At 43.0% G+C, this 27531-nt stretch overlaps 2 protein-coding genes across 8 annotated transcripts; one reads left to right on the top strand and one right to left on the bottom strand.

The window, feature by feature from the left end:
* Positions 1-5778, bottom strand: ncdn (neurochondrin). 2 transcript variants are annotated; one of them, XM_035620381.2, is made up of 7 exons: positions 5596-5778; positions 3637-4696; positions 3376-3545; positions 2480-2718; positions 2157-2372; positions 1762-1904; positions 1-1049 (listed from the first exon to the last, which is right to left on the bottom strand). In XM_035620381.2, exons 1-7 carry the CDS (start codon positions 5776-5778, stop codon positions 628-630), a joined length of 2433 nt encoding a protein of 810 aa, XP_035476274.2. In that variant the 3' UTR covers positions 1-627. The 2 variants fall into 2 exon arrangements, with proteins under 2 accessions (XP_035476274.2, XP_035476275.2); XM_035620382.2 differs by having other exon boundaries at positions 1-1043.
* kiaa0319l (KIAA0319-like ortholog) lies at positions 5655-26928 on the top strand. 6 transcript variants are annotated; one of them, XR_004786782.2, is made up of 27 exons: positions 6158-6235; positions 6600-6787; positions 8180-8653; positions 10506-10724; positions 11451-11564; positions 14153-14421; positions 14513-14599; positions 14801-15044; positions 16247-16348; positions 17039-17136; positions 17313-17400; positions 18312-18404; positions 18522-18654; positions 18809-18914; positions 19070-19192; positions 19297-19420; positions 19790-19922; positions 20655-20803; positions 20943-21094; positions 21310-21448; positions 22085-22244; positions 22373-22515; positions 23029-23151; positions 23318-23408; positions 23628-23719; positions 24203-26682; positions 26834-26928. XR_004786782.2 is itself a non-coding variant. In XM_035620375.2 (27 exons), exons 6-27 carry the CDS (start codon positions 11471-11473, stop codon positions 24397-24399), a joined length of 2940 nt encoding a protein of 979 aa, XP_035476268.2. In that variant the 5' UTR covers positions 6158-6235; positions 6600-6787; positions 8180-8357; positions 8542-8653; positions 10506-10724; positions 11451-11470; the 3' UTR covers positions 24400-26928. The 6 variants fall into 6 exon arrangements, 5 of the variants coding, with proteins under 5 accessions (XP_035476269.2, XP_035476271.2, XP_035476268.2 ...); XM_035620375.2 differs by having other exon boundaries at positions 8180-8357; positions 8542-8653; positions 24203-26928; XM_035620376.2 differs by lacking the exon at positions 6158-6235 and adding an exon at positions 5655-5820 and having other exon boundaries at positions 24203-26928.
* Positions 26929-27531: the final 603 nt, after the last annotated feature.

Here is a 27531-nt window from a genome sequence, read left to right as displayed (position 1 = left end):
TTACTGTTGTCTAACAAAATAATTCTTTATTAAGTGCATTTACATTTTGGCAAGATAGATTCTGCTAGTTTTTTCCCCACAACACGGACAAATCTGGTTGTAAATTAATTCGTAGCCAATTCTCAGATTACTACTTTTTCCACTGACGCAATTACTGAAGATACAAAAAAGGCATTTGCGTCTCAGCGTCAGGGAACAATTCACTTATTACAATGAAATATATGAAACACAGAAGCACAATTTTCCCTCTTTTAATAAATTGTTAGCATCTTGGGCTTTTCATCTATTTACAACAAAAAAAAATCCTGAAGAATTAGGGCTGGGCAATAAATGTAACAATTATCGCTAACAAAAGTTACATTTTTAGCTTTTGCATTGCACGATCATGGGGAGGAAGTATAATACATGTTTAGCAAGCTTGTAGAAAGGGTTAGGGTTAGGAAATAACGGGCAATATCTCCCAGCCCTGGAGAATGGTTCGACAAACAATGGTACAACAAACAAGTTTGGCTTCATTAGCAGCTGTGTTTTTTTTTGTTTTTTTTACGTCCGTAGTGCGACTTCATTTTTAACAAGTTAAAAACACTCCATCAAAAAGATTTCTGTCCATCGGGCAGCTGTTTGGTTTCACTTCACTCCCACCAACTTCTTCAGGTTCCTCATGCAGCCCAGAGCGCCTTTATCGCTCCTCGCCATCATGTCTCCGATCTCCCGTTTACAGAGCGGACACCGCTCGGCAACGGCACACAGGGCCTCCTCCAGCGCCGCCTGCGTCTGCTGGTCGGGCAGCGCGCTACACTGACCCAGCATTGCGAGCATGTGCTTGAGCCAACCTTCCTCTCGGACCAGGGCGGCTATCCAGGGCTGAGCGCGGACGCAGCCCCCCAGAGCCTGCAGGCCCAACCGCCAGAGCTCGGCGGCCTCGTCCCAGCTCTCCTCCCAGCCCACGCTCACCTTGATCGACGGCGGGCTGGAGCCGGAGTCCAGGGCGCCGCGGAGGAACCTCAGAGCCGAGGAGAAGAACCGCCTCTGGCCTGCTTCCACTGATTCTGGAGGAAAGGGAAAAAAAAGGTTAATAGAGGAGTCTAATGTTTCTGAACTAAAGCTATCAAGAACTGATATTTTGTGCTAAAATGTATTAACTTGTTTTTTAGAAAAAGTTCAAAAGTTTTCCTGGCAAACAATCGCTGACTTTCACCGTTACTGACGACCTGATGAGTATCAATCCTAAAATTCATTTTGCTTTTAGCTCCGTCTTGACCACCTACTAAAACCTTTACCTTCCTTAATACTCAACAATGTTTACCAGCTACTCTGTAGGTTTGTCTGTACATTTCACAGGACAAACCAACCAAAACAATGAGCTCAATAGCAAAAGAACTGTGTGAAAATTGTCTGTGAACATCAAGCAACCGAGCAACAACAGAGTCAGCAGATGCACAGCAGTGTTTGACCCCACATGACTCACAACGTAACTAATACAATTAATAATGGCCAGAAGAGATTTTTTTTAAATGTCACTATTAGGAAAAGTACAGTTATTAATAGTCATATTAAATTTTAGGATGATTTCCATTTAGCTGCTTTGGATTCTGTGAATGTTCCCTCAGTGTTTCAGTGTCACAGGGCTTCTTGTGACCGCAGAGAAATCGTTTCACGTTATTAGTATTTAATATATGTAGTTAAACTATTGACAAGGGTTCATGTCACACGACGAAAGAAATGGAACTGAAGTGTGTGAATAACCAAAACCACTTTCACCTGAAGGAGCTGATTTGAGTCTGCCCATCATTAGTCCCAACGTGCAGAAGTTCGCTGCCAAGACCAGGAGCCGGGGTTTGTGCACCAACACTGGAAGTGCTTCACTCAGAAAAGCCTCCAAAGTTCTAAAACATGGGTCCTTCCTATAGAAAACAAACAAAAAAAGAAATTACACATTGATTTCATTCTCTCCAACGAACCCTCGGGCTTCAGAACAGTATTTCACTCAAACTGCTTTCAGACATGCACTTAAGTCCGGACATTTTCCTAAACCTCTCCGGAGGGGCTGTATGTGAGGATCTAAATGTTGCTCCAGACATTGGCAGACTTTTCCTGCGAGCAGAAAAAAATCTCAGGAAAATTCACAACGAGCGAGTGGGCGTCCAGCTACGTACCTGACTCTCTCCGGTTCTGTGACGGTGAAGTTGAGGAGGGCTGAGCACGCCGTCTCCATGCTGGGATCCCTGCCCGACACCACTCCACTTTTTTCCTTGAGGGAAGTCCAGCTCTGGGACAGGAAGTCCACCAGCAGAGCCGGGGTGTCGAGCGTGAGCAGCACCTTCCTGGGGCCTTCCTCTGCGGACAGGTGGCACAGAGCCGGGAGGAGATACCTGGAGAGGAAGATGTTTTTTTGGACGTGAGCACTGGAATAAGAGACGAATAAAAACACTCCCAGAATATTTTGTCAACTCCCTCTGACTTGTATCGTCAACTTTACCTCAGAGGTTTTTTGCCCGTCCAGGCTCCTCTCTCCTCAGAGATGGACATCTCGTCCATCCAATCAGAGAGGCCCAGCTCTGGGCTCTCGCCCCGCATGTGGCTCCGGGTGTAGCCGATCAGGAAAGGCAGCAGTCCAGTCACTTCCTCCTTCAGACAGGAAGTCTCCTCGGCCAGCCATGAGCACAGAGAGCGGAATGTGGCGAAAATGAAAGGGTCGCCGTATTGACTTGGGTCAACCTCCAGTACGAGAACCGGAAGAGAAGAGAAGAGGAGAGGAGTGTTTTAGTGACTGTACAGTACAAAGAACCATTATTGTTACTGGATAAATCTTCACATGAAACTTTTTGAAACTCTCTATTCTCGGCTGGTATCATACAAAAGTATTTTAACATATATTAACTTCATGTTCTACACTTCAAAACTTAAAAACCTTCCAAGTCTGCAAAAAAAAATAATAAGGAAAACACTAGATAGATACAATAACTTGAAATTAAAGGTCATGTTTTCAAATTTCTGGTTTACTTCAATTAATAGTCCCAAATTTTTATCACTATCAAAGAAGAGAAACAAAAGCAACATATCCTCACATTTGAGAGGCTTTTACTAGGGAATGTTTCGCAGGTTTATTTTATATAATCCACTTTTCATACATTTCTATCAACGGACTTAATGATGAACTAGTTGTTTTACTTCTGTTTGTGCCTAGTTATTGTGTTAAACATGAAAACATTTGCCATTTACTATGCATTTTTATGTTTTACACTTTTAATTCCTACTGGAGGTGTTTATTTTTTTTAAATCAGCACTAGGAAGAATGATTCGGTGCAGCAAACGTCTAGCAAGTTTGGTATTAAAAACCAGCAACAGATGGTACTGTAAACGTCATCCTCTTACCTGTTGCAGGTGGTAGATCACAGCGGAGAAGGCCTCCTCCAACACCCTGAGGACCTGCCTGCTCTGCTGCAGACTGAGTGAGGATGTGTGGCTCTGGGGAGGTGCAGCGGTCTGCGACAATGCCGCACTGCAGGCCTGCTCTATGGCAGCCTCCATGATTCTGTAACAGCCTGAGAACCAGAAGAGGAGGATTGAATTATAATTGTTCGAATATTACTTACACAACTTCCCAACATGTTGTAATGACAATAAATACACTACCTGTGAGTGTGTGCTGCAGCTCTGGCCTCAGCTCGGTACCGGGCGGCTCCTCCAGGCCCATTCTGACCTCCACGCAGGCCCGGTTCACCAGTAGGCAGCAGAACTTTGGCGGCCCCGCCAACTCCCACCCGTAGATATCCAGCAGACACGCGCTCAGGACCAGGATCGGCCCGATTTGCCTGGGCGTCAACTTAGCCTGCATCATGGGTCTCAATACGCCCCACATGCTGCTCACGACTCCCTTCAGCTCATCGCTCTCTACCGACACTCCTACCGACACTCCTACCGGGGGGAGAAACTGCACAAGCTGGGAACACATATCCAGTCTGGCCTGGTCCTTGGACTGGCAGAAATCTTTAGAGAGCCCGACCAGCAGAGCGCGGAGTTCTTCAGGGTGTTTACTCCACGCTTTGTCCTTCGTTTTACCAGAGAGGAGGCAGCCAAGCAAGGCGAGCCCTCTCTCGCGGCTGAGAGTCTGGTTCTGTTTCACGGCTTGACACAGAGCAGGGACGGCACCCCTGCTCAGCAGCTGCTCGGGACCCCTGGGTAAGGCACACACTGCTGTCAAAACCTGGTAGCAGTCAGCAGCCATGGCCTCATCAAGACTGGCACGTGGTGATGTGTCTTTAGATGCTGGCGTGCCGTTTGATGCGCTGCCATCATCTTCCATCTCACTTTCTCCGGCTGATTTTTCCACTTTGGCAGGATTACTCTCTGGGCTTAAACTCTCTGCTGGTTGTACTTTACTATCTGGACTCTGCGCCAGCTCTCCAGCGTCGTTCTGTTCCTGCTGGTTTGATACAGGACCGTTGGCTACAATACCCAGCAGCAGCGGGATGGTGGTGAGGAGCTGGGGATAGGAGGCCATGTCTGGGTCTGTGCTCAAGGCAGCCAACAGAGCCGTGCCCAGTGAGAGGAGCTCATGTTGGGGTAAGCCGGAGGTCTCGGTGCCTCTGACCGCCGTCACCAGAAGCCGAGCTGGAAGGTTGAGTCCCATGGCCTCGAAGATGCGTCTCAGGGTGGGTTTGTCTAGTTGGCTTGCTGGGCACAAACGAGTGATCTAAGATAAGAGTGAGAAAAACAACAAACATAACCACAGTTACTAACAACATGTCTTGGTCGAGTGGAGAATATATCAGCAAACTTTCAGATACTGGGCTCCATCATTATATATGTATTCTTGTAATCACGCTCAATTATGTATAATGTTATGGCACCACTATTATTTTCCTTTGTTTGGAGATATGCTTCCTACCCTACGCAACACAAGGACGACGACCATTTTCATGTACTGACTATCTATTACCTGCGCCAAGGCCAGTTATGTTTGCCGTTCTAGTCCAGTAGGAAGTAGTCATTCATAGCACAATGTGTGATTTATTCATAGCATAAGTTTGTAATGTTTCTGGGGAAAGAGATGTTAAATTAAGATTTTCGTAAAACAAAAATCTTTGAAACTAAGGATGCTGGTAAAGAGATTATTTTCATTATTGATTAATGGAAGAGGTGAGATGATGTTTTGTCCACAAACAAAAAGTGAAGAAAAGAGTGAAAGAGTGAAGAAACCAGAAAATATTCACATTTAAAAAGCTGTAATCAGAGAAATTAGACTTTTTTTCTTCTTCATAAAAACAAGTTTAACCAATCATCAAAACAGTTGGCGACTACTTTAGTCATGGTCGATTACTAATCGATTAAAGGGTCGATTAATCTCCAAACCAGGGCAGATAAAACCCCAACTACAGTCCCAGCATGGTCCATCAGTAGTCATCTGGTGATGACATATGACATATACAGGCATGAATATCGTTAAGTCGTAGTGTATGCACGACTATGAATAGTCAGGTCTTATAATCAGGTAAAAACATCCTCAGTACACACGGTGGCGGTAAATGTGTGTGAGTGTGTGTGTGTGTGTGTGTGTGTGTGTTTCTCCTCGACCACGTAGATAACACTCACCAACAGGAGAGCAGCCAGAGTGTGGCTGTCGGTTTGAGCGTGTTTGAGCGCATGGAGACATCTCTCCAACACCTCTCTCTGGGCATCCGTCAGACCACCGCCGGAGCCTACTCCCTGCTCCTCTTCTGCACCTCCGGGCGGCTGGCTGCTCACGGCAGCTGCAACGTCGGCACTGTCAGCCATTGCGACCTCGGTGACTAGCGAGCCGAGAGAGAGAAATAAAAGGTACCGTTATGCTAACGTTGAAAATCAATGGATTCCACATGTCGTGAGCTCCACGACACGAGTACATCTGCTTTCCCGCTTTTCAGCCGGTTTGCTAACCCTAACCCTAACCCGGGTCGGTGAGAACGTAGGATTTTTAAAAAAATGAATTTGTTAACGTTCATAAAAACAACTTACTTTATAGAAAAGCCCGCTCGCGCGTCACAGCAGCTCGTCGTGGCCACTACCCCGGACGTGGACATGTCAAAATAGAGCTGCGACGAGCCAATGAAAACGGTCCGACAAATGTCAGGGAGCCTATCGCAAGGCGGGTAGTTGGAAGGCGGAGGCGCCATTTTGGTTCATGTTACAACGTTGGAGAGGCGACGTAAATCTATGGCGACGTGACGTTAATTTCGAGTATGGACGAATAGATGTAATACACCCATCTTTTTTGGCAAAAATATCATTTTACCCGTTTTTTCCTTTCTAGTACCTAATGTTTTATTTATGTGGTCAACGTTAAGCACTTTATCTGTTTCTGTTAAGCCGAATTTGTTCAATATTGATTACAGGTCGGCAGGTGGCGCAGGGCGGAAGTAGCCGGACTAAGCGTCATCCGTATCATTTAAATCGCGACACAAGCAAAAGTAGAATTAGAATATACTCTTTTTTTTAATGTTTTGTATACAGATTTTCCTTTTCAATAGTATTTCTAAGAAAATTGTGGTTAATTTAAAACAGTTTGCTTAGTTCGGCCACAAAATGTTCCAACTCAGTGCTCTACTTTGAAAATCTAGACACCGGAAGCAGTACGTATCACTTATAATGGCTTGACAGACGTTCACACGAGCACATCAGCTGTACAGGAGAGAGACAGACGAGGAATACCGACCCGACTTACGGGACAGGGGACGACAACAGCGACGACACAACACGTCCCGGCGACCGACCGACGTGTAACCACCCCGTGTCGCCTTGTCTTCACGTAAGTCCCCTGCGCGCGTCCCCGTCTTCAACGCAGTCGTGACAGTTTAGCCCATTTGTACGAATTTACGCACCGGATGACTCCTGCACGGGGTTGTAGTGTGAAGGAGAGATGCCAGCAGCTGTTAGCCTCAAGGTGCCTTGAACGGTGCGCTGGGGGGGGGGGGGGGGGGGGATTACACAGGTGGATCCTACCCCACGGCGTCCGACCTCAACCTTCACGTCTCAGTGTTGGGACACATGCTTTGTAAAAAAAAACAATCTGCCAGATGATAACTAGTCACGTGCTATTGAATAAATGAGTGATCTTGCAGCGCAGGCTGTGGCCATCGGCCTGTAATCATATCACCTGACGACAGTCAAGAGAAAACGTCCTGTCTTGAGTTATAATCCCTGGGCTGCTGTTTATTTAGGGCTGGTATGATACGTAATGCGTGAACCCACCATTTTGGATGAAATATATCCAGATATTATCCCAGTGCGTTTTTTGTTGTTGTTTTTTTTTTTAAATCATCCAGCCCTGTTGATTGACACACTGATTTGTGCAGTTGATCACTTACAGTTTATCTTCAGTCAATCCTTATGCTGGCATATGCCATCAAAGCTTCAGATGGTGCAAGAAGCGTTGTGACTTTGATATGAAATATTACATGTGAAAAACAATTTTTCTGTTTTGTTCTTAATGAATGACCTTTATTATGCCTCTTGATCTGCTAATTCATTTCAGATCAGTTCATTCTTAATTGTCCCCCGTGAGGAATTTCTTCTTTTTTTTTTTTTACCAGACATCAAAAGAGATTTCAAACATGACACCCATCATTTAATAAAAAAGTGAAATCCAAGAAAAGGAGAAACGAATGAATGAATGAATGACGAGCAGTAATGAAAAATAAATGGATAAAAAACAAGAAGTAACAACAAGTTAGTGGCACGTTTCTAATATTAGAATTTGCCAACACTGCATACTGTTTATATTATTCCTGCAGGACAAAAATAAAAACACATTGAGTCAGAAAAAGTGCTAAAAAAAATTAATAAGATCATTTGGCAAGCTGGTATGATTCATCTGGTGGAAAATCAATAAGATGTTAGAGATCAATAGCCTGTGTTTATATTCCGTAAGAGGTTGTTCTCAATTTTAAGGTTAACCCACTGTATTAGGGTCTCATTGTGTTTTCTCTCCTTTTCTTTCATAAATCTCTTATGGTATAACTATACACAGCAGCGGATTATAGTATTGCTGTGATACCTGTATTGTATCCATTGAAATACTGTCCAAAGATTAGAACTGCTGTTGCTGTAAGGATGCTTTTGTTGTTGTGGCAGCATAATGGGAGGTTTATTATTATTATTATTTTGATTCTTCAAGGGGAATTTTCCTTTTCTGTTGCAGGCAGAAGAACCAACCCGTGTGAGACGAATTGGAGGGAGAAACAGTCAAAGAGAGAGAGAACTTTTCCTCCCCTGATACAAGGGGGAGTTCGGTCACAGAGATCATTGTTCGGCAGAAGCATCTCAAGGGACAAACAGCCATTGAAAAGTCCGTAATGGCTGAGCTGTCATCAGCGCAGGTGACTGAGTGCACCTGAACATCACTGCCCCTGCACACCCTCACTCAGAGTCACCATCAGCCTCTGAGCGTTTACTGCGCAGTACAAAATAAAAAGCAAATCAAAAAATAACTGTTACCTCAGCAATGCCTGACTGACTCCTGCACATACTTTTGTCCGGATTATTTTTTTTAACTTTCGCCAGCTGACCTGGGAGAGAAGTTTTTGTGGCTCTGGGACGGTCTGAGCGGAGCTGCTTCGGGCTCGAGCAGCCACGTGCAGGAATGCAGATTCTCATATGGAAGCAGACCGTACAGGTTTGTGTCTGCAGTTCCAATTTACATCTGTGGTTTTGACACTGGTCTTTATTTTAACCTATGTTTCATGATCATTTAAACTTGGTTGGTTTAAACTGCCTCATGTAAAACGTGTAGCATTAATAGTTAGCTTTTACTGGAAATAATACAGTTGTTTGAGAGCTTGGACAAAATTGCTAAATTGTATTCGTCATATTACAAAAGTTACCTGCGATTTTGTACATTTTGCCTGCAAACAAGCAATTCTACAAAGGATCACATTGTCTGCATGTCTTTGATACTGACCAAGAGAGCTACAGAAACATTATTTTCAACTTCATATGTATAACCCTATCAGCCCATTGTAATCTTCTTTATCGCTTTTCATTGTAAGAACTTGAAGCAATCATTTTAGAAGGAAAATACCTCTTTGACTCCAAATTGAATTTCCCCTCGTATCTCAAGACGACAAGTTCACATTCGTTGAAGAACTTATAATAACTTGTCTCATATGTGCAGTACAAGAGTCTCTGTATGGCTCCTTTTTTTGTGACAATTTTTTCTCTAGTAGGGTTCATTATCATTAAAAAAAATAACTTTGACATGAGGTACTTCCTCCCAACACTTCCTGCAGGGAAGGATGTTAAGTAGTTGCAGGTTAACTCAAATGGCCTGTGACTTTGTCTTGAGCAGAATCTAAGATTTTTAAAAAATATTTTCTACTTTGTTGTCAGAGTGGATAAAGGTGTGTAGACGGTGATGACATTCTTACCAGTGACTTACAACTTGTGAGAGATTGCATTAGTTTGATAAAAGCACATTGTGTGATTGCTGTAATATTTGCACAGAAGAAAAGTAAAAACATATTTTTATTTGCATACACCAGTCCTCCCATGGGCATTTTGAACACGACGGCTGGGTATTAGGCTGTAAAGCTCGAATAACACACATATGAGATGATGAAAGACGGATTGCACAATGTGTTGAGTTATTTCTCGGGTTTAATCTGAGGGATTCGAAAGTATATACATTTACCATTTAGATTTTTATAATTTTCCTATTTTCACTTCAGTTTTGCTCAAACTAACAGTTGAAAGGGAGGTGATGAGTCAGTATATGCCACCCATAGAGTTACTGTCAACAGGATATTAGCTGAATGCCTTCATAATGAAACCAAACAAGAGACATTTCCTTCTCTGTGGCACTTTGAAAGGGAGTATTTGTATTTAGCAGAAAGTCCTCAGAAAGCTGCAAATCTTTTCTATGAATAGCGGCTGCCACAGGGGGTTTTGTCGTGATCATTTTGTCGTGCTCAGAATCAGATCCACATGATTCATACAGTTCAAGTAACCATACAGTTTAACTGACGTCCCTCTGCTTTGCTCTCACAGCAGAGCATGAATGTTTGATGGCTCGTAGGTTGTTGAAATTCTTCAGACTGCTCCTCTAGCGAGCCGGAGCGCTTTCGACGGTCGGTAATCAAAGCAGAGGAGGAGGAAAAACCTGAATGATTCATGTCAATCCCAGCTGACGGCTGGGTACACCCTGCACTCAATTCATTATAAAACTATTAATTTGAATATTTTTCAGATCAGATAACGTATGAAACAAAAGATGTTGACTCATTCTGTTCACTTGTAATAACACTTTGGCATGGAAGTATCGATTTGTAAAACAGAATGTTGTAAAATGGCGTCACATCAAGCTTATAAATATACATGTCTACTGAATGTATAGGAATCCCAGGAAAATTTGAAATATTTCCCACCCCTATATGACCACATGTTTGCCTAGGCAGATGTGAATAAAATTACATAATCTACACATTAGATAATTTCTCTCTCTCTCTCTCTCTCTGTTCTCTCCTCTCTAGCGTTGTCGTTGAGAGCTGAGCCTGTCCAGGCCCTGGAGGCGGCCATGGTGGATCTCTTCGTCAGAGTGCTGGTGTTGACCTGTCTTCATCCGTCGCCTCACAGCACCATGCTGCCGACCTAAAGTCCTCGCTCCCTCTCTCTCTCTCTCTCTCTCTCTCTCTCTCTCTCGTCCTGCATTCCTTCTCTTCCGCTGCCTGGTCGGGAGAAAGTTAAACACGGTGGGTTTTTCAGGTTGCGGTTCTTATTTAGAAGGCGTGCTTATTAAATGTTGGCAGGTATTTGAGTTACCCAAATTTAGATCCAGTCCGTGAGTTGGATTGTTATTTTTTTTGAGTGGGAGTGGAATAGAGACAACACTAAACTGGTTGACGGGTGGAGTCTGGGAACCAGATGTAATGCTCGCTCAGTTTATTAAGTTATGTAATTTTGTTTATTTTATTTTTGTATTGATGAGCAATGTCCTTTGAATGAATGTTAACCCTTTTTAAATACAGTTTTCCTCCCTAATTTCCCCCATAATTACATTTAAAGTTTTTTTCATTCCACATTTTCTGATATTATTGCATGTATCAGTATCTTAATCGGCTTGTTCCAGCTCTGATGGAATATATATAATTGGTGACTGCTTTTCTTGTTTACTCTGAACCAAGCTAATGTGGCATAACAACGCCCATAATAAGTGAATTTATATAGGGTGACAGCGCTATGGAATCGAAGGTGTGACGTTCTACACACATCGATTCTGTTCTGTAACAACCAACAGTTTATCAACAATACCCCAAATTCTAGTTTTGTATCTTTTGTTTTATATAGAAAGGTACTAATCTTGAAAAAAATCTTGTGAAAGGATAGAACTTAATAAAAAGTCTGGTGGGTTTGAAGTTGAAGTTTGCAGTGGGTTGGAAGATGAAGTGCGCTTACGTCCTTCTGTTTTCTCTTTCCAGATCTTTGGTGTTCAAGGAAAATGTCCTATGCACACCACACGCTGCTCAGCGGGAGCTCACCTCACCTCCCCCTCCTACTGCTGACCTACCTCTGGCTCTCGGCACCGAACACAGGTAGATTAAACCATTCGCCACCCGGAGTTTAGTGGACAAAAAAACACATTTGTTGACAGAGAACTGATAAAGAAACACATCTGTGTCTCTTACACCACCTGTGCTCATCTGCACAGTAGACTCACACACACACCTTTGATTACCCAGGGTGGGTCTTCTCCGTCTTAGAATCGCATTATGATGCACGGATGGTTTTTAGGTTGTTATTGGGTATTTACTGTTCGTCTAATCTGATGACAGGCAGACAGGGGGATTGTGGTTGGCATCCCCACTGTGTGTGTTTTTGTGTGAGTGTGTTTGCTCGTGTGCGCGCCTCCTTTCAGATGCCACTCAGTGGGTTACAATGTGAAACGGGACAATAAGGGCCTTGTGTGTGTGTGTGTGTGTGTGTGTGTGTGTGTGTGTGTGTGTGTGTGTGTGTGTGTGTGTGTGTGTGTGTGTGTGTGTGTGTGTGTGTGTGTGTGTGTGTGTGTGTGTGTGTGTGTGTGTGTGTGTGTGTGTGTGTGTGTGTGTGTGTGTGTGTTGAGGGGACAGAGGAACAGTGGACAAGGGGTGGGATGATGACACCCCCTTCTCAAACAAACTATAGTGCTTTTGTATATGGCAAGACCTGTGTTTTTTCCAGACTGGAGTTTCAGTGACCCATCCCATAAAGTCACCTCTGGCTGGTTGTTATGGCAGCAAGCAACAGTTACTGTCTGAGTCGGTCAAATGAACTTGAGTTTTTTGTTGCTTTTCATCTTTTTGCTTGTGTCGATGGCCTTGCAATCAATGGGACAAACTCTTAAAATATAAAAGGAGATTGCCTGTTCATCCCTTTTGCCTGTGTTGGGATTTATCGGGGTATTCTGGCTTCCTACCACAGTCCAAAGATACACAGTTTAAATTAAATGGCGAACATAAACGTTTTATATTCCGTATATCAGCCCCGTGATGGACTGGTGACCTGGGAACCAATGTCAGCTGGGATTGGCCACACCCACCCTGCGCCTCTCAAAGGTGGTATAGGTAATGGATGGAGGGATTTTTCAGCAGTAGCAATTCAATGCTGCACTGGCTTTCACTCTGTATAGTACATGTGATGCTAGAGCCCATCGTTCATGTACTGGATTCCCATTGCCTTCACACACGAATGATTCTTAGGAATCATAGGAAAAATGTCTCTATAAATCAAGTCATTGAGCATTTTAGACATTTTTTTTGACAGCAGATGAGTTTCAACTTGTGCAGGTAGGAGGTAGTGGAACACGGAGAGCCATGGCACAGTGGGGCAGTCATGTGGACGGCTGCGTGCGCCAGCTTCTTATCAAGGTAACCATCTCCTTTAACTGTTCCCTGCTGCTGTTTGGAAAAACACGTGCAGCTTGTGCAGTATGACATCAGATCCCGGATGCTCATTGCATGATTTAAAAAAAAAAAGGCTGCAGTGTAAACAGGACGCCACTAGCGATCAACCAGAACTGAAATGTCAAGGTTTCGACCTTCAAAGAAGATATAAAAACCTTATTTTTCTTATTATACAGTAGAATAAACAGGACACTGTTTATTTGAACCCATTCTGCTTGTAGATAGAGGAATATACTGTTAAATGTTTTTCTAAATTACATTCATGATCATTTACTGTCTGTGTACATGCAGTACTGGGGTTTCCTCTTGTTTGTGCATGTGTTTATCAAGTCATATATTTGATCTGCAATGTATAAAAAGGGTTAGTAGTTTTCCCAATTCGCACAGTGACTCGGCTGTACTCCCTTCGTCCTGGGCTATTACTCACGGCTTGTTTGGCTTCGGTTTTTCTGTGCACGTTGACTTAAGTAATGGTGAAATACAACCTCCCATTTCACCCTCTGTGGCTTTTATAAACGGTGGGGTTTTATTGTGCAGGGCTACACAATAAATGTCTCATCTGGGGACAATGGATGCATTGAACAAATTTGATTCAACAAAGTGTGGAATGAGAAAAGCGTTATCATCAGCCTGAGTAATGCTCTCGAAGAGGAATACACACACATTCTGCAGCTAACTTCTGATATGAGTCTGATATGGTCTGGCTCAGGGGGCGGAGCTGTGCGCGCACTGCTCACTGTGCTTTGGGTTTTAAACAGTGTCTTGTTTTGTCAGGGAAAAAAAAAGGCTCACTTCCTCTCTCCGCTGCTGACTTGGCCCACCGCTCAAGCCGAGGCCGCATGTCGGCTTTTCTGAAAAATGTTCAGTCAAAGCCTAATCTGTTAAGTGTCACTGTTTGGGACTGGAATCCACTATGGGTTTCACTTTGCCCCTTTTCTCTGTGACACTGCCAAGAGTCAGTCAACAATGCCCAGATTCATATGAACACGGGGAAATCTTGAAAAGCTTTGGGAAGCGCTGCTCAGTGGTGGATCTGTGATTTTGCCTTTGGCAGAACCCTTTGATCAAACTGCGTGTTTCATGACTTTTTTTTTTATTTTCTCAGGGGGTAAACCACTTCATAAGCTTCAACTGTTCCACTCCCTTACCTCCCCAATTTACCGACCAACTTTCCTCCAACTTCTTTTAACTATTGATCTCTAATCATCATTTTCTACTTGCCCCCTTCTGTCCTGGTCCAGGTGTGGCAGCAGATATCTGCCGGGTGAGCGGTGGGGTGCTGGGGATCCACTGGAGCAGCACCATCAGCCTGGGTTGGCACCCTCTGGCAGCCGGAACAGGCGGGGCGACGTGTTGGGAGTCCTGCTGCTTAAAGCCGAGCTGCAATGCCGTGTGGAGCCTTGGCGGGCGCTGCGTGCTCCTCAGCTGCTCCCGCAAGAGGGGCTGCCCCATCTCGTCCCTGCCGCAGCCCCACCAGGAGTCTCTGGGCCTCCTACAGCTGCTCTCCAAGGCATGGCAGCTACCATTTGTGATTTCTTAATTTCTGACGGAAGATATATTTTTTTCTGAAATTCTTTGTTGTCTGTAACTTTTACTTTAAGGGTCCCATCATTGCAAGACGTAGAAAGGTTCGTCATGCACTGCAGACAGCAATCCAAAGATCGAGCACGGGACACCATGAAAGCACGGTAAATTGGAATATCAGTTGATTTCAGATGTTTATATCGGTGATTCTGTTTTAAATTATTCAAATCCTCAATTATGGAATAATATTCATTGTTTGGTCAAACACAAGAGGTAGATCAGGGGAATTTCTTGGGAAAGTTCTTGTCTAGAGTTGGTCCTTGTTATTTTGAGTTTAAACCTACAATATGAAACTGTCTCTGCAGAAACGTCTCAAACCGGAAACAGCCCGTCCAACTCCAACTGTACCCAGCAACATCGCACTTCCTCAGACAGCCCAGAAGAACCTCAGACGTTTAACCAATGGGAGTTCTGACGCCGCTTCGGCACCGCCGCAACAAAACTCAACGGCGGGCGACACCGTCGACACTCCTGGGTCTTCCAATAGCAGTGATGTCAGCTCACCCACAGCGGCTGAAGCTGCTATCGTCACACCTCCAACACAGGCCGGTAAGCGAACAAATCAGATCAGAGATCATGTATTTCCAGTAGATTCAGTTGTTTGCCTTGTCTTCATTAATTAGATATGAGCTAATATTTAACATAAAAACACTAGTGTGACTGTGCACTCTTGGAAAAACATTTCACATGACTTTCAGGTCCTTTCTTTACCAGCAGTGATTTTTTTTTGTCCTTTAAGCTTGCATGTTTTTGCTTTCACAGAAAATGTCAAGATATCCTTTCACTGTCCCTTCTTTGTGTTTGCCCCGGCTTCTGTTTGACAAAAGACAAAGATGTACTTTGCCCACAAATTTCATGGCAGACTGCGCAGATGTTATTTTTCCCAGATGAAAGCAACGTACGCTGCGAGTGCGAGCGTGAAGCCAAATGAGTGAAATCAATAGGAATGTGCTGAGACCAGCCGGGCTTCTACAAACAGGAGTGACTCGTATGATTGGTTTCTCCTCCCTGAACAATGATACCGGCCACTTATTTGACATTAACTGAGAAATGACAGCAGTCTAAACAATGCGCGTCACTAGCTTTTTAAATGACAATAGGTTCAACAGATTAAAGAAAGCAATGACGAGCTGAGCTGGTTTAAATGCAAACAGAGGGTGTGTGTGTGAAGCAAAGATGCAGTGGTGAAGGAGCTCAGAAATAGAAACAATATAAGAACCTGTGATTGTTGTGTTGTGTGTTCTGAAGAGAATATCTTACATCGCCATTGTCACCTGGTGCAATTTACAGTAACTAAAACTAACAAAACACCTGATTCCTGATTTTTTTTTTATCTCTCTCTTATATTCCCCTAACTTTACGGAATAGCAACAGTGAATGTATTACTGGAGTATACTTTTGAACGGAAACAAAAACTAGCAATAAACAAAACTCAGACATATGATCACCTTTTAAGTTGACTTGTTAGCAAACAGTAAAGTTATGAACCAGAAAAACAAAACCATGAGCTGAGATGAACTGCCATAGTCAAAATCAATAACAAGAAAAACTCAATTTTTTTATCAATTATCATTTTTGTAATATAAAATTCTACATTTGCAGTTGATCCCAAGGTGTGTAATTTACTCCCCTCACGTTAAGATGCTCAACTCTCCGACCAGGCCCAGTGTTTTGGTTGCCGTGCCAACCTTGTGGCGACCATACTGTCATTTTTACTACCGTCTCTGATCTTTCTGTGTTGTTTTCGACAGCAGTGAGGGAACTGGTGGTGTCAGCAGGAAAGAGTGTGGAGGTCACACTGCCCCGCAACGAGGTTGAACTCAACGCCTATGTGGTACCAACACCCCCAAACGGTCGGTGTGTGTGTGTGTGTGTGTGTGTGTGTGTGTGTGTGTGTGTGTGTGTGTGTGTGTGTGTGTGTGTGTGTGTGTGTGTGTGTGTGTGTGTGTGTGTGTGTGTGTGTGTGTGTGTGTGTGTGTGTGTGTGTGTGTGTGTGTGTGTGTGTGTGTGTGTGTGTGTGTGTGTGTGTGTGTGTGTGTACATTGTTTCTTACATGTTTATTGAGCAGGATAATTTTTCAATTCGCTGACACATGAATAACTATTATCATTGTTGTAGTTGTTGTTGTTATTGTTTTTTATTATGTAGTAGACTTTCTAATGCATTTCCAATGAATTGGTGGTAGTAAATTGTCAAATGTTTCCCAGTTTGAAAATGGCTTTAAAATAATTTGACGTGTTCTGTAGCTCTGCGGCACACTCATGTCATTCAGTATTGTCATATTTTTGTTGTTCTTCAGCGGTTTGTCACACTGAACACCTGCCAGAGAATTTCAAATCCATACTGGAAATAGATCATATAGTTATCAAGAGGAATGAATGTCATAATTTTGCTAATCCCTTGATCCGCCCTGCATAAGAGCTTACGATATCCAAATCTTTCATCTGGAAATGATCCTCATCTGATAGATTTTAATTAGATGCATGAGCAGTTTAGTTTGTTGTACTGATTCATTAAAACGCTGCTGTTTTTCTTCTCCGCAGGGACAAACTATGCATTTGACTGGAGTCTGATAACACATCCCAAAGATTACAGTGGCGAGATGGAAGGAAAGCACAGCGAGACACTTAAACTGAGCAGGGTACAGATCCCAACTAATATTCACATTGTCCTTTAAAAAACAAAAATCAAAGCAGCTCCGTTGAATACGTGAACGGAAGGTTTCAGTTGTGTGTGAAGGACACAGATCATCCCCCGAGGAAGGTCACCTCCTTGTTATGCTAACTTGATTTGCACAATCTCTCCTCTGTCTCTCAGCTGACTGTGGGTCTGTACGAGTTTGAGGTGACGGCGAACGGGGACGGGGCTCAGGGAGAAGGTTACGTCAATGTCACGGTCAAACCAGGTGAGGTGGAACATTCAGCACCATGTCAAATCTCATGAATATTCTTATGTTCCCAAAAGCTGCGCAGGAGTGAGTGTTTATGTGTTCCTTTTCTAAACAAACCGAGGTTACTGCAGACATAAAACCAGAGCACTCAGAAAATGCAGAGAGCTTCACCAGAAACTTTTGACCGACATATCTTTTTTAAAATGTTATGTATGTGTGAATATATGACTCAAATGTCAAGTTCTCACAATAGTAAAACATGCTTGAAACTGTGGTGACTGTACAGATGTTCTGTGCACCCAGGATGAACATGTGTCCTGTCAGAATCGGCTGAATGAACACACACAAAGAGCGTGTCTCCGTTTTTTTGATTCTCTCAATAAACCAACAAACTAATTCAGTCGACATACAGCAGAACATGAACAACAGAGCTCAACAGAGTCATGTCAAATGAATGTCATAATATATTTCAAATCAGAAAATACACTGACTACCTTCTATTAAATCCCTTCTAAGTCTTCACTACATATATTTATATGAGTCTGGACAGATTTGGATGTAATCTGCAACTTGACCGTTTGGCAAAAGACCATGACATTATCTGAAAGACACAACAAGACTACAGACTATTTACTGCAAGACTATTGTATTCAACTGTTTCTGTTATTTTGTGCTCCCACTGAAGGCCATGACTAATATTTAATGGGATGGAATAATCCGGTATCAGTGCACAGTTAATGCCTCACGCGTTAACTGAATAAACTCAGATCTTATTGCAGGGAGACAACGCTGCTTTTTCACCCACGCATAGTTGTAATTATGACTTTTGCGAAAATGCAGCTGCTGACTCGCTGACACTGCCTCGGTGTTCGACAGCTGATGTGAAGCTAAGTTGGCGAGTTAATTTGTTGTTTTCCATCTGACAGAGCCGCGGGTAAACAAGCCTCCAGTTGCCATAGTTTCCCCAAAGTTCCAGGAGATTTCCTTGCCGACCAGCTCCACGGTGATAGACGGCAGCCGTGAGTCTCCCACATGACACGCACACAAACATGTTTAACGTAAGCTAAAATATAATACCATTTCCTCTCATGCTGTTAAATGTATTTAAGCGATTATTTATTTTTTCCTCTGTTCAGAGAGCACCGATGATGACAAGGTGGTGGCATGGCTCTGGGAAGAGGTCAAAGGTCCCCTGAGGGAGGAGAAGGTCTCTGCCGACACCGCCGTCCTCACCCTAACCAAGCTGGTGCCGGGGAACTACACATTCAGGTACAGGGGGACCTCTCTTGCCTCATTTACACAGAAGCTGTAAAATATAGTATTAAAAAAAGAGGCCTTTTCTGTCTTAAAGTCACTACTTATTTTTTTACTTTTGAAATTGTCAAATTGAATATTTAACCTGTTGAATGTCCTTCTCGCCCAGTTTGACAGTGACCGACTCAGATGGAGCCACAAACTCGACACAGGCCACCCTCTCCGTCAACAAAGCCAAGGACTACCAGCCTGTGGCCAATGCCGGCCCTAACCAGGTCTGAAGTATCTTCCATCTTCATTGCTTTGTTCTTTAATGTACCAAACTACAGTTTTTATACTTGAAGGATGTCAAAATTTCTAGTTTATTTTAGCAAAGCTGTGTATAGCTCTGGATAACAAAAAGCTGCTCTTCCCTCTTTCTTCCATCCAGGTCATCCAGTTGCCACGCAACTCCATCACTCTGTACGGCAACCAAAGCGCAGACGACCACGATTCCCTGTCTTACGAGTGGTCCCTCAGCCCAGCGAGCAAAGACAAAGTTGTGGAGATGCAGGTGAGTAACTAAAGGATTATGCACATGATTTTAATAATTCATACTTTTCAGCTTATGATTCCCTTGATAACAGCACCGTGGCTAACAGGTGGCATGTTTTTCAGGGTGTCCGCACACCGATCCTGCAGCTGTCGGCTATGCAGGAGGGAGACTACACCTTTCAGCTTACTGTGACGGACTCAGCCGGACAGCAGGACACCGCTCAGGTCACGGTCATTGTGCAGCCAGGTACAGTGACCAGCTGTACAATTAAAGAATCTGTTAATAGTAATACCAGGTCTGAACGTTGGCTTTGACTCTGTGAATGGGTGATGGTGGTGTACACACAACCCGATGAGCACCTGGTGTAGATTGTTAACTTTGGCAAGACAACCTGGTAGTGTTTAAACAGGATCTGGGATCTGTGGCTTTAAAACACACGTGCATCAACCAGGCTGTTCTGTGCTGCACTATTGGCTCCATTTTGTCAAAGGTTGAGGGATGATGTCTGTTTGCACTAATTGTGGATGAAACTTTTTTATGTGGTAGTATTTATTCTTACTTATTTATTACTTGCTTGTTCTCTGTGTGTTCATTTATTTGTCTTTTACCCTCCAGAAAACAATAAGCCACCTGTAGCAGACGCAGGACCAGAGAAGGAGCTGACGCTGCCTGTTGACCGAACCACGCTGGACGGGAGTAAAAGCAGCGACGATCAGAAGATCGCCACCTACCACTGGAAACAGACCAGGTCAGTTAGACACTGACTTATACATACATTATACATTCATCAAGGTTGAGACATCCAGTTGGTGCTGTAGCTAAAATGTGGTCAGTTAAAGGGGTGGAAAAAAACGTTAATCAAAATTAAAGCAGCAGAGATGTCCTGACCTTTAGTCCCTCGTATCAAACTGCAAAAATGCTAAATCTTTCATTCCTTAACCAACAGCTTCACTTCCGTAGACTCCCTCTGAGGAACATGGGCATTTTACAGGCAAAGTCTATGTCATAGTTTGTAAATCAGATTGGACATTAAAAGGTTGTTGTCATCTAGAGTTGAGTTCCTCCTTGAGATTATTGGTAAAAAAATCTACACATTAATCAACACTTTGAATTCAGAAAAGACATTGGGAAGAGGACTCATAATTCTCTGAAGACATATGGCATCAATTATAAGAAGGATACGCCCTTCCTTAATTTGTTTAACACATGAAGTAATACAATTTAAGATAGTACATTGGTCTAAGGATCTATATTATTTTGGTCATCATCATTATGAGACGAGAGGGTGTGCCAACAACGGGTTGTGATTCAGGCGGAAAAGATGGACCACGCAGAAAATATTCATTACCACTCCTTTTCTTGTCCTTCCTTACCTCATTTGTATTTTATATTTTTTATTGTATTTTTTCATAAGTAACAAAAAAATGAGTCCATTAGTCCTCTCTGACACTCTCTCGCTGTGTTCGTCTTCATCCATCAGTGGTCCTGCTGACTTGAAGATTGAGAATGCAGACGGTGCTGTTGCCACGGTGACGGGCCTCCAGGTCGGTAGGTACGAGTTCACCCTGACAGTGACGGACGACAGGAAGCTGCAGAGTACCGACACTGTCACGGTCATCGTCAGAGAAGGTGAGGAGATGTTTGTGTGTGAGTGTCGCTGAGCGTCAGAATGACTTGCTGGGGTTGGAGTAAATCTGCATGTTTCAAGCTAAGTGTTGTTGTAATAATGGTTTTATATTCAACTTCTGTCATGACGTTTTTCCACCAGAGCTGGACCAGCCACCGGTGGCTCACGTTGTGTCGAGTCCGCCCGTCTCCCTGCCCGTCAGGACCGCCACGCTGGATGGGTCTCACTCAACCGACGACAAAGGCGGAGTCACCTACCAGTGGACCAGAGATGACAGCAGCCCTGCCGCAGGGGTGAGCGTCACGCTCTTAGCTCCTTCGATTAAGTCTTTCACTGTATATTAGAAAACACATGTTTGCTCAAATCTTGTTTATATGTGTTAATGGTAAAGACAGAAACTAGACTTTAAAATTATTCAATCCTACTATAACAGTCAAAAACAGCCACTTTTTGGATTTTTCCATTGTTGGGAAGTATCATTTTGTTTTGTCGCGTTTCGGCCCAACAGGACGTGCTGAACAACTCTGACCACCAGGCAGTGCTGTTTCTGGGAAACCTGGTGGAGGGGAAGTACATCTTCAGCCTGACTATAACCGACAGTAAAGGACAGTGCAGCATTGACAGGGGCACAGTGGAGGTCAAACCAGGTAAAGTGAAAAGATGTACTCCAAACCCCCAGTGCTCAGACACACCGAGACTGTCAGTCTGCTCTAAAAAAAAGTGTTGCTTTTGTGGCTCTTTGTCTTTTTTGACGTCATAGCCTCACGTTGAAATAGCAGCGAACAGAAACAATTTGTTATGTTTTCGAAAAAAAGGATGCTACTACTATAATTATGAGCTGGGAGTTAAAGCACATTTGAATTTCAAAGACATTCTGGTATTAAGCAAAAGTTGACAAGACCAGTTTAGGTCAAGTGAAAATACCAGAAGTTAAACTGTAGCATTTTATTTCTAAATACCTCCTAGGTGGAAGGTTCTGTGTATATATTTATTCCCCTTTTAAACAAGTCTGTGTATACAATTGGTGCCGGCACAGCAAGAGACTCACAACCAACAGTAGAAGGTTGAACAGGTCAGTGTTCGACATACGGTGCCCAGACACAAAGTCCGCCAGAAACTAATCCGTCACTTGTTGCTCTGGGCTCTTTCCCAGATTTCCCGGAGTGTCAGATGGATCCTGCAACCAACCTGTTGCTGTTCCTCAAGTCACGTTTCTCCTTCTCCTCGTTACTTTTAAAAATCTGTTTTTTTAATTTCACCCCACCTCTCTCTCTCCATGTCAGACATGTGGGAGCGTGACCTGGTGGAGCTGGTGCTGGAGGTCTCCGTATCGCAGGTCTCGCACCGCCAGCGTGACATGCTGCTGCGCCAGGTTGGGGTTTTGCTAGGCGTGCTCGACAGCGACATCACTGTGCGAGAGATCAGTGCATTTAATGAGCACAGGTAAGTCGTACTTTCCTCGATCTTGCAATATCGAGACATGTGAATTGGATTTTTGTTTCAACTTGACTGATGGGCATTACTCCTTACACGTTCAGTAATTATTCTCCTCTTCCTTCCTCTCTCCTCAGTACTCGTTTGGTTTTCCTGGTGTCGAGTGGTCCAGGGCGCCCTCCTCTGTCCGGTCACAGTGTGGCATTGGACCTACGCAACAAACTGCGCAAACAGAAAAATGACTTTCTCATCTACAAGGCCCGACGAGTGGACACAGTCAGTGAGTACCTGGCAAATATAGTTTGTAACATACAATAACAGGGAAGGAACAAATGGGGAGCGAGAGAGAGAAGATGTTGATTTTATGATTCTAAATGCAAACAATTGTGTTTTTAAATATTAGATTAAGACGTTAACAATAACACAGTAAGACAATAATATTTTTCCTGATTTTCTTTTAATGGTTAAACTTGTTTCTGTGTCCAACTTGAGTCCGAAGCTGCAGGCAGGTCATATGAACAGAGCTGCTTTGACCTCTATAATGGTCAGGTAACAACAGGTCAAATCTCTCAGATTTTTGAGCAGCTGCTACAAGTTATGTCTTCTCCTTCTTCACTCATTTTCTCTCGCCTCTGTGGTGAAACCAGTGCACCGTCACACTCCAATTATATTCTATAACATGCATTTTGTATGTGGTTGCTCAGGAGTATTTTCAGTCTGGTGGCTGCAAGATTTTAAAGCTCTAGTTTTACATCAATCTGCCACACTCCCTCCCTCTTCCTTCCGTCCTCAGTCTGTCAGCTGAACTGCTCCGGCCACGGCGAGTGTGACTCGTTCACGCGACGATGCGTCTGTCACCCTTTCTGGATGGAGAACTTCATCAGAGCTCAGCTTGGAGATGCAGAGAGCAACTGTGGTGAGATGAGAAGAATTTTTAATAAGATAGTTAATTTTTCTTTTTGATCAAATCAAACAAGGAATTGTGGCTTTCTTTTGCTTTTGTTGCTTAACTTTATTCTACGTACATTTAATGTGTTACACTTATTATTGACATGCTTTTGTGTCAAATATTTTGTTTTCAGAGTGGAGCGTTCTTTATGTGACTATAGCATCTTTTATGATTGTGGTTGCTATAGCAACAGTTTTCTGGGGGATGGTGTGCTGCTGCAAAAGGTGAGTTCAAGTCTAAATTTTGAAATAATTTGTTATGATTATTACTAAATTGCTTTGGGAATATTATATGATATCATTAAATTATTTTGAATCATATATGTGATCAAATTATGAATAAAGTATGGTGGGGGTATTTTGAGATTGCACTCCTCTTTGACTACCACTACACCGACAGATGATAAGCGAAGTGTTGTTTTTTTGGTGTTCTTTCTCTGGAAGGCGAAAGAGCAAAGTGCGTAGGAGCAAAAGCCGATATAAGATGCTTGAAGCTGACGAGCAGGACAGTCTGGAGCTTCAGCCGCAGAGAGCTGGTGAGACACAGAAAGATTCGCACACATCACCACTACCACCAATTTTAGTTCACCCAATGTGAAAGCATGAGGCACTTTTGCATGTTTCAGGCTGCGAATCACAGGTAAAATCTCAAAACAATATAAAGATTTTTTTAATCATGAATAACTTGCACACAATTAACTGCAAATAGTGCCACTACTTCTACCAACTGAGCCAGTGAATGATGCTTTATTCAACAACATTTGCTGGACACAAAATATCTTTGAATTAAAACTTCACTTTTAAATTTATCTGTTTGGGCTGAGGGAGAGTTATAACATGCATTTTAACAAGTTACATTTTATAGACTAAACTATAACATTAAAAATCTTTGCATTGTTCACCTAAACAAAGTAATAACATATTCTTCTTTGTTCAGCTTTTACTGAGCTTCATTTTGACCTCATATTGTTTCTTTCTCTTCTCCTTCCTGTATTGCCACACTATCAACTGCCTCCCAGCCCGCATGAAGCCGGTACCCGCTCCCACTTCTTCCGCTCTCATGCACTCGGACTCTGACCTGGACAGTGACGAGGGGCAGGGCGGCATCCCGTGGACGGAGCAGGAGCGCGGGCACCTCCTGCGGCCCCAGAACGGCTCCCTGAGGAACGGCCAGGGGCCGGCCAGGGGCAAGAAGCAAAGAGAAGAGATGCTATAGCAAGAGAGGAGAGGGGAGCTCACTGCTGCCCACACACAGCCCTCCTCTGTTCCTCACTCTTCCTCTTTCTCTTTGGTTCTTCTTCAACACAAAAACCTCACATGCCTCATCCATGAAGAAAAACAGTTTGAAATCTGGATTAAATAAGAGGGAGAGATGGAAAAACATGCTGGAAATGTGTTGTCCCACTGTCACAGAAAAAGAAACACCACTTTACTGGAATTTCCTTGATCCCACACTGAGCCAATATGGAGGGTGAAAAATTTCCCAGAGAATTTGGGATGAGCACTGTTTTGTATTGTATAAAATATAACATAGACCCCTATTATTTAACACAGAGACAAAGAGAATGTACTGTTACCCCTCTTACTGAGGCACATAGTTAGAAGCCAGCGGGAGAGAAGAGTAGCCTGAGTTACACTTGACTTTCGGGATTTAAAAAAAACAAAAAAAAAAACTCTGCTTCAATGACACGAAAACCAGCCACTTGACACGCTCACACTTTGCCTCTTGTAGACGCGCATGTACTGTACACGAAAGCATCATATTCACACCGTTCCAGGTCGACCTGGTGCTACCAAACACTGCCATGTTAAAACCTTTGGTTATTTCTGCTCCGAAGATTTCTTTCATGACATCTGAAGGAGAAAAAACAGCTACCAACAACCATGGACAACACGAAGAAGAAAGAAAAATATGTGCATGAAGAGTCAGATTTGCAGTTCTGGTACAATACGACACTGGAATGACCGTCTGCATGTTTGTGCGCTGGTTGTGATCTTCAGTGCAGTACGTATGTTTTTATGGTTGTTATTAATCAATCAATAGAAGAGTCACTGTACTGTCAGTTATGGCGGTTTGAGGCAAAAGATCTTTTTTTATTTTAAATAGCCCCATGCTTTTATTGTGTAAGGTTCTCTGTGGATTAAATCCACGGAATGCACACACACTGGAACACACAACGTTAATGAGTTTACTCTCAGCGGGGGGAAGATAATGAGGAGAACGACACAACAGAGGGTTTGGTCCCGACACTGCTTCCTCCATCATCTCAATATCCAGTAATGTAACGACCTCGTGAACCATGAAGACCACTTTGTTGTTTTATGTTGTTTTTTTTAACGCTGTGATTAGGTTTCCATGCACTTTGATTTCATGTCTCTCAGCTTTATTCTCATATTGTCTGATAAGTTGTTAAAGGCCGATCTGTGATGGTTAAAGTTGGAAGTTCAGCCATAAATGCAGGACGTTGCTGCGTCCGTTTCCTTGACTTAGGAAATCAAAGGAAACTGATGTTTTTACCAAGCCTGAATGCAGCTCATGTCCAGAGGCGTCCTCAGTAATTGTTACAGTACATACCTGTTGAGTAGACGGGATAGCATTAGCGACTTCTGCAGTTTCTGTGCAACTTCGGAATCTCAATTATCATCTGTTTGACTCCAAATAGGAAGAGCACGTTTGTCTGTGCTTTTTCTTTTGGCACACATTAACTCGGGAATTGCATCTGAATGAGTGACGACGTGACCAAGCCAAAAAACTCAACATTAAAAACAGGCATCACTAATCCTGCCTGTGTAATAAAAACCGAGTTGTGTCCTCAGAAAGACCTCGAACTGAGCTTAATCCTGGGAAAAAAACAATTATGTCTTCCCTCAAACACGATAAGATCAGGAGGTCAATCTGAGGGGCTGTTTGCTGTAGATATGCCAGCAACAGCATACAGTAGGAAGGCTGTAATAACACAGAAGAGGAGGAAAAAGCAAAAACGAATTAATCTGCTGCATCAGTAGTAATCACCTGTGGGTTTTTTTGAGCTGGACTGTGCTGAATGAAAACATAACCAAATGGCTTTTCATTGTGACACCTTGGCGTGTGATTGCTTTGCATGCAGAATGTGAAACTGATCCGTTTATCCACATTTTGAGGCTCTTTTTGTTTGGTTGTCGAATGTTGAACGGGTACGCTGTTGATTCTGTTCAGCTCGTACTACGTGTAAAATAAGCAATCGCGTTTCCTACTTTTAAGTCATTTTTTTTCTTCTCTTTTTCATTCAGACTTCCTGAATTTATCTGTCTATTTTTGCCAACTTTTGTGAGGCAAACTAAAATCAAGCATAACCATGTGCCAACTCTGTAAAATGACATCTTTTTGAACATTTTATTTTGGTTTATTTGATGCTGGTTCACTCCAATCTCATATTTTGATGCAAAACTTTTTTCCCAAAAGTTAAAACAAAAATATCGTTTAAGGTCTTTTTATACCAATTTAACGATTCAAAATTATGTATTTCTTCTGTTACATGTGCGACATTTTCCCCTGTCACATTTGGAATTTATAGAAGTGAATTGACCTTGACTCTGACGGAGTCCACTGTGAAGGCAGACAGATTTTAGATTTTAAGATGTTAAACAGGAAAAAAACGCTTTTAGTGAAGGATTAGACCTTTTTTTGTTTGTTTCTTTGTGTGACCACACCTGATGCAACTGGATCACCTGTAAATTGAAATAAAATGTTCCAGTTTGTTCTTGAGTTTTCTGAGACATCCGTGATTGTTTCTTAATGTTTTCAGGTCAATGAAAAGAACCACAGGATGAGACTGAATGTGTGTATACATACATTTTTCTCAGAAAATTATGCCATAGGACTGCACCAAAAGCTTTTATGTTCCTTTAATGCTAAGTCGTCTGTGACACGTGCAAGATCAGCCAGGTGTTTATTTCCACAACTTCCTGATGCGTTGTTCATTACTTTGCTTCAATTTGGTATGTCATGCAGCATTCCCCTTCTATGGCTTAATGCAATTACCTCGATATAAACCAGCTGCCATCTCATCCCACAGTTGGTTTTCTCACTGATGTTTATAAGCCTATTAATCTCGATGCTTTGCTGCCCCATTAACACAATGTGCCACATGATGGGAGTCAATAACCAGCGATGATAGAAGCCGGCCCCTGCAGAAATGTAATTTCACTTTGATGATGACAGCATATAAAGAAATAGAGTTCACTGAACATCTTCAGTGGATGACAGTGGGATAGTGAAGATTGCATGTGTGTCAGGTTATGTTTACTCAGGGTTAGAACTACTCAGCCTGTTACAGCTGTTGAATAGATATATCAAGTTTATCTTGGC

This window comes from Scophthalmus maximus, chromosome 22 (genome assembly GCF_022379125.1).
Source record: "Scophthalmus maximus strain ysfricsl-2021 chromosome 22, ASM2237912v1, whole genome shotgun sequence".
NCBI classification, from domain to species: domain Eukaryota; kingdom Metazoa; phylum Chordata; class Actinopteri; order Pleuronectiformes; family Scophthalmidae; genus Scophthalmus; species Scophthalmus maximus.
This window is presented reverse-complemented; position numbering and strand designations above follow the sequence as displayed.

Coding starts and splice junctions, on each gene's coding strand:
- ncdn (XM_035620381.2), bottom strand. CDS start 5,778: ATGGCTGACAGTGCCGACGTTGCAGCTGCCGTGAGCAGCCAGCCGCCC. Junction 3,546..3,636: donor GCTGCAGCACACACTCACAG/GTAGTGTATTTA, acceptor TCTGGTTCTCAG/GCTGTTACAGAATCATGGAG. Junction 2,373..2,479: donor ACGGGCAAAAAACCTCTGAG/GTAAAGTTGACG, acceptor CTTCCTCTCCAG/GTATCTCCTCCCGGCTCTGT.
- kiaa0319l (XM_035620378.2), top strand. CDS start 11,471: ATGTCCTATGCACACCACACGCTGCTCAGCGGGAGCTCACCTCACCTC. Junction 19,421..19,789: donor CACGGTCATTGTGCAGCCAG/GTACAGTGACCA, acceptor TTTACCCTCCAG/AAAACAATAAGCCACCTGTA. Junction 23,152..23,317: donor AGATGCAGAGAGCAACTGTG/GTGAGATGAGAA, acceptor TTTTGTTTTCAG/AGTGGAGCGTTCTTTATGTG.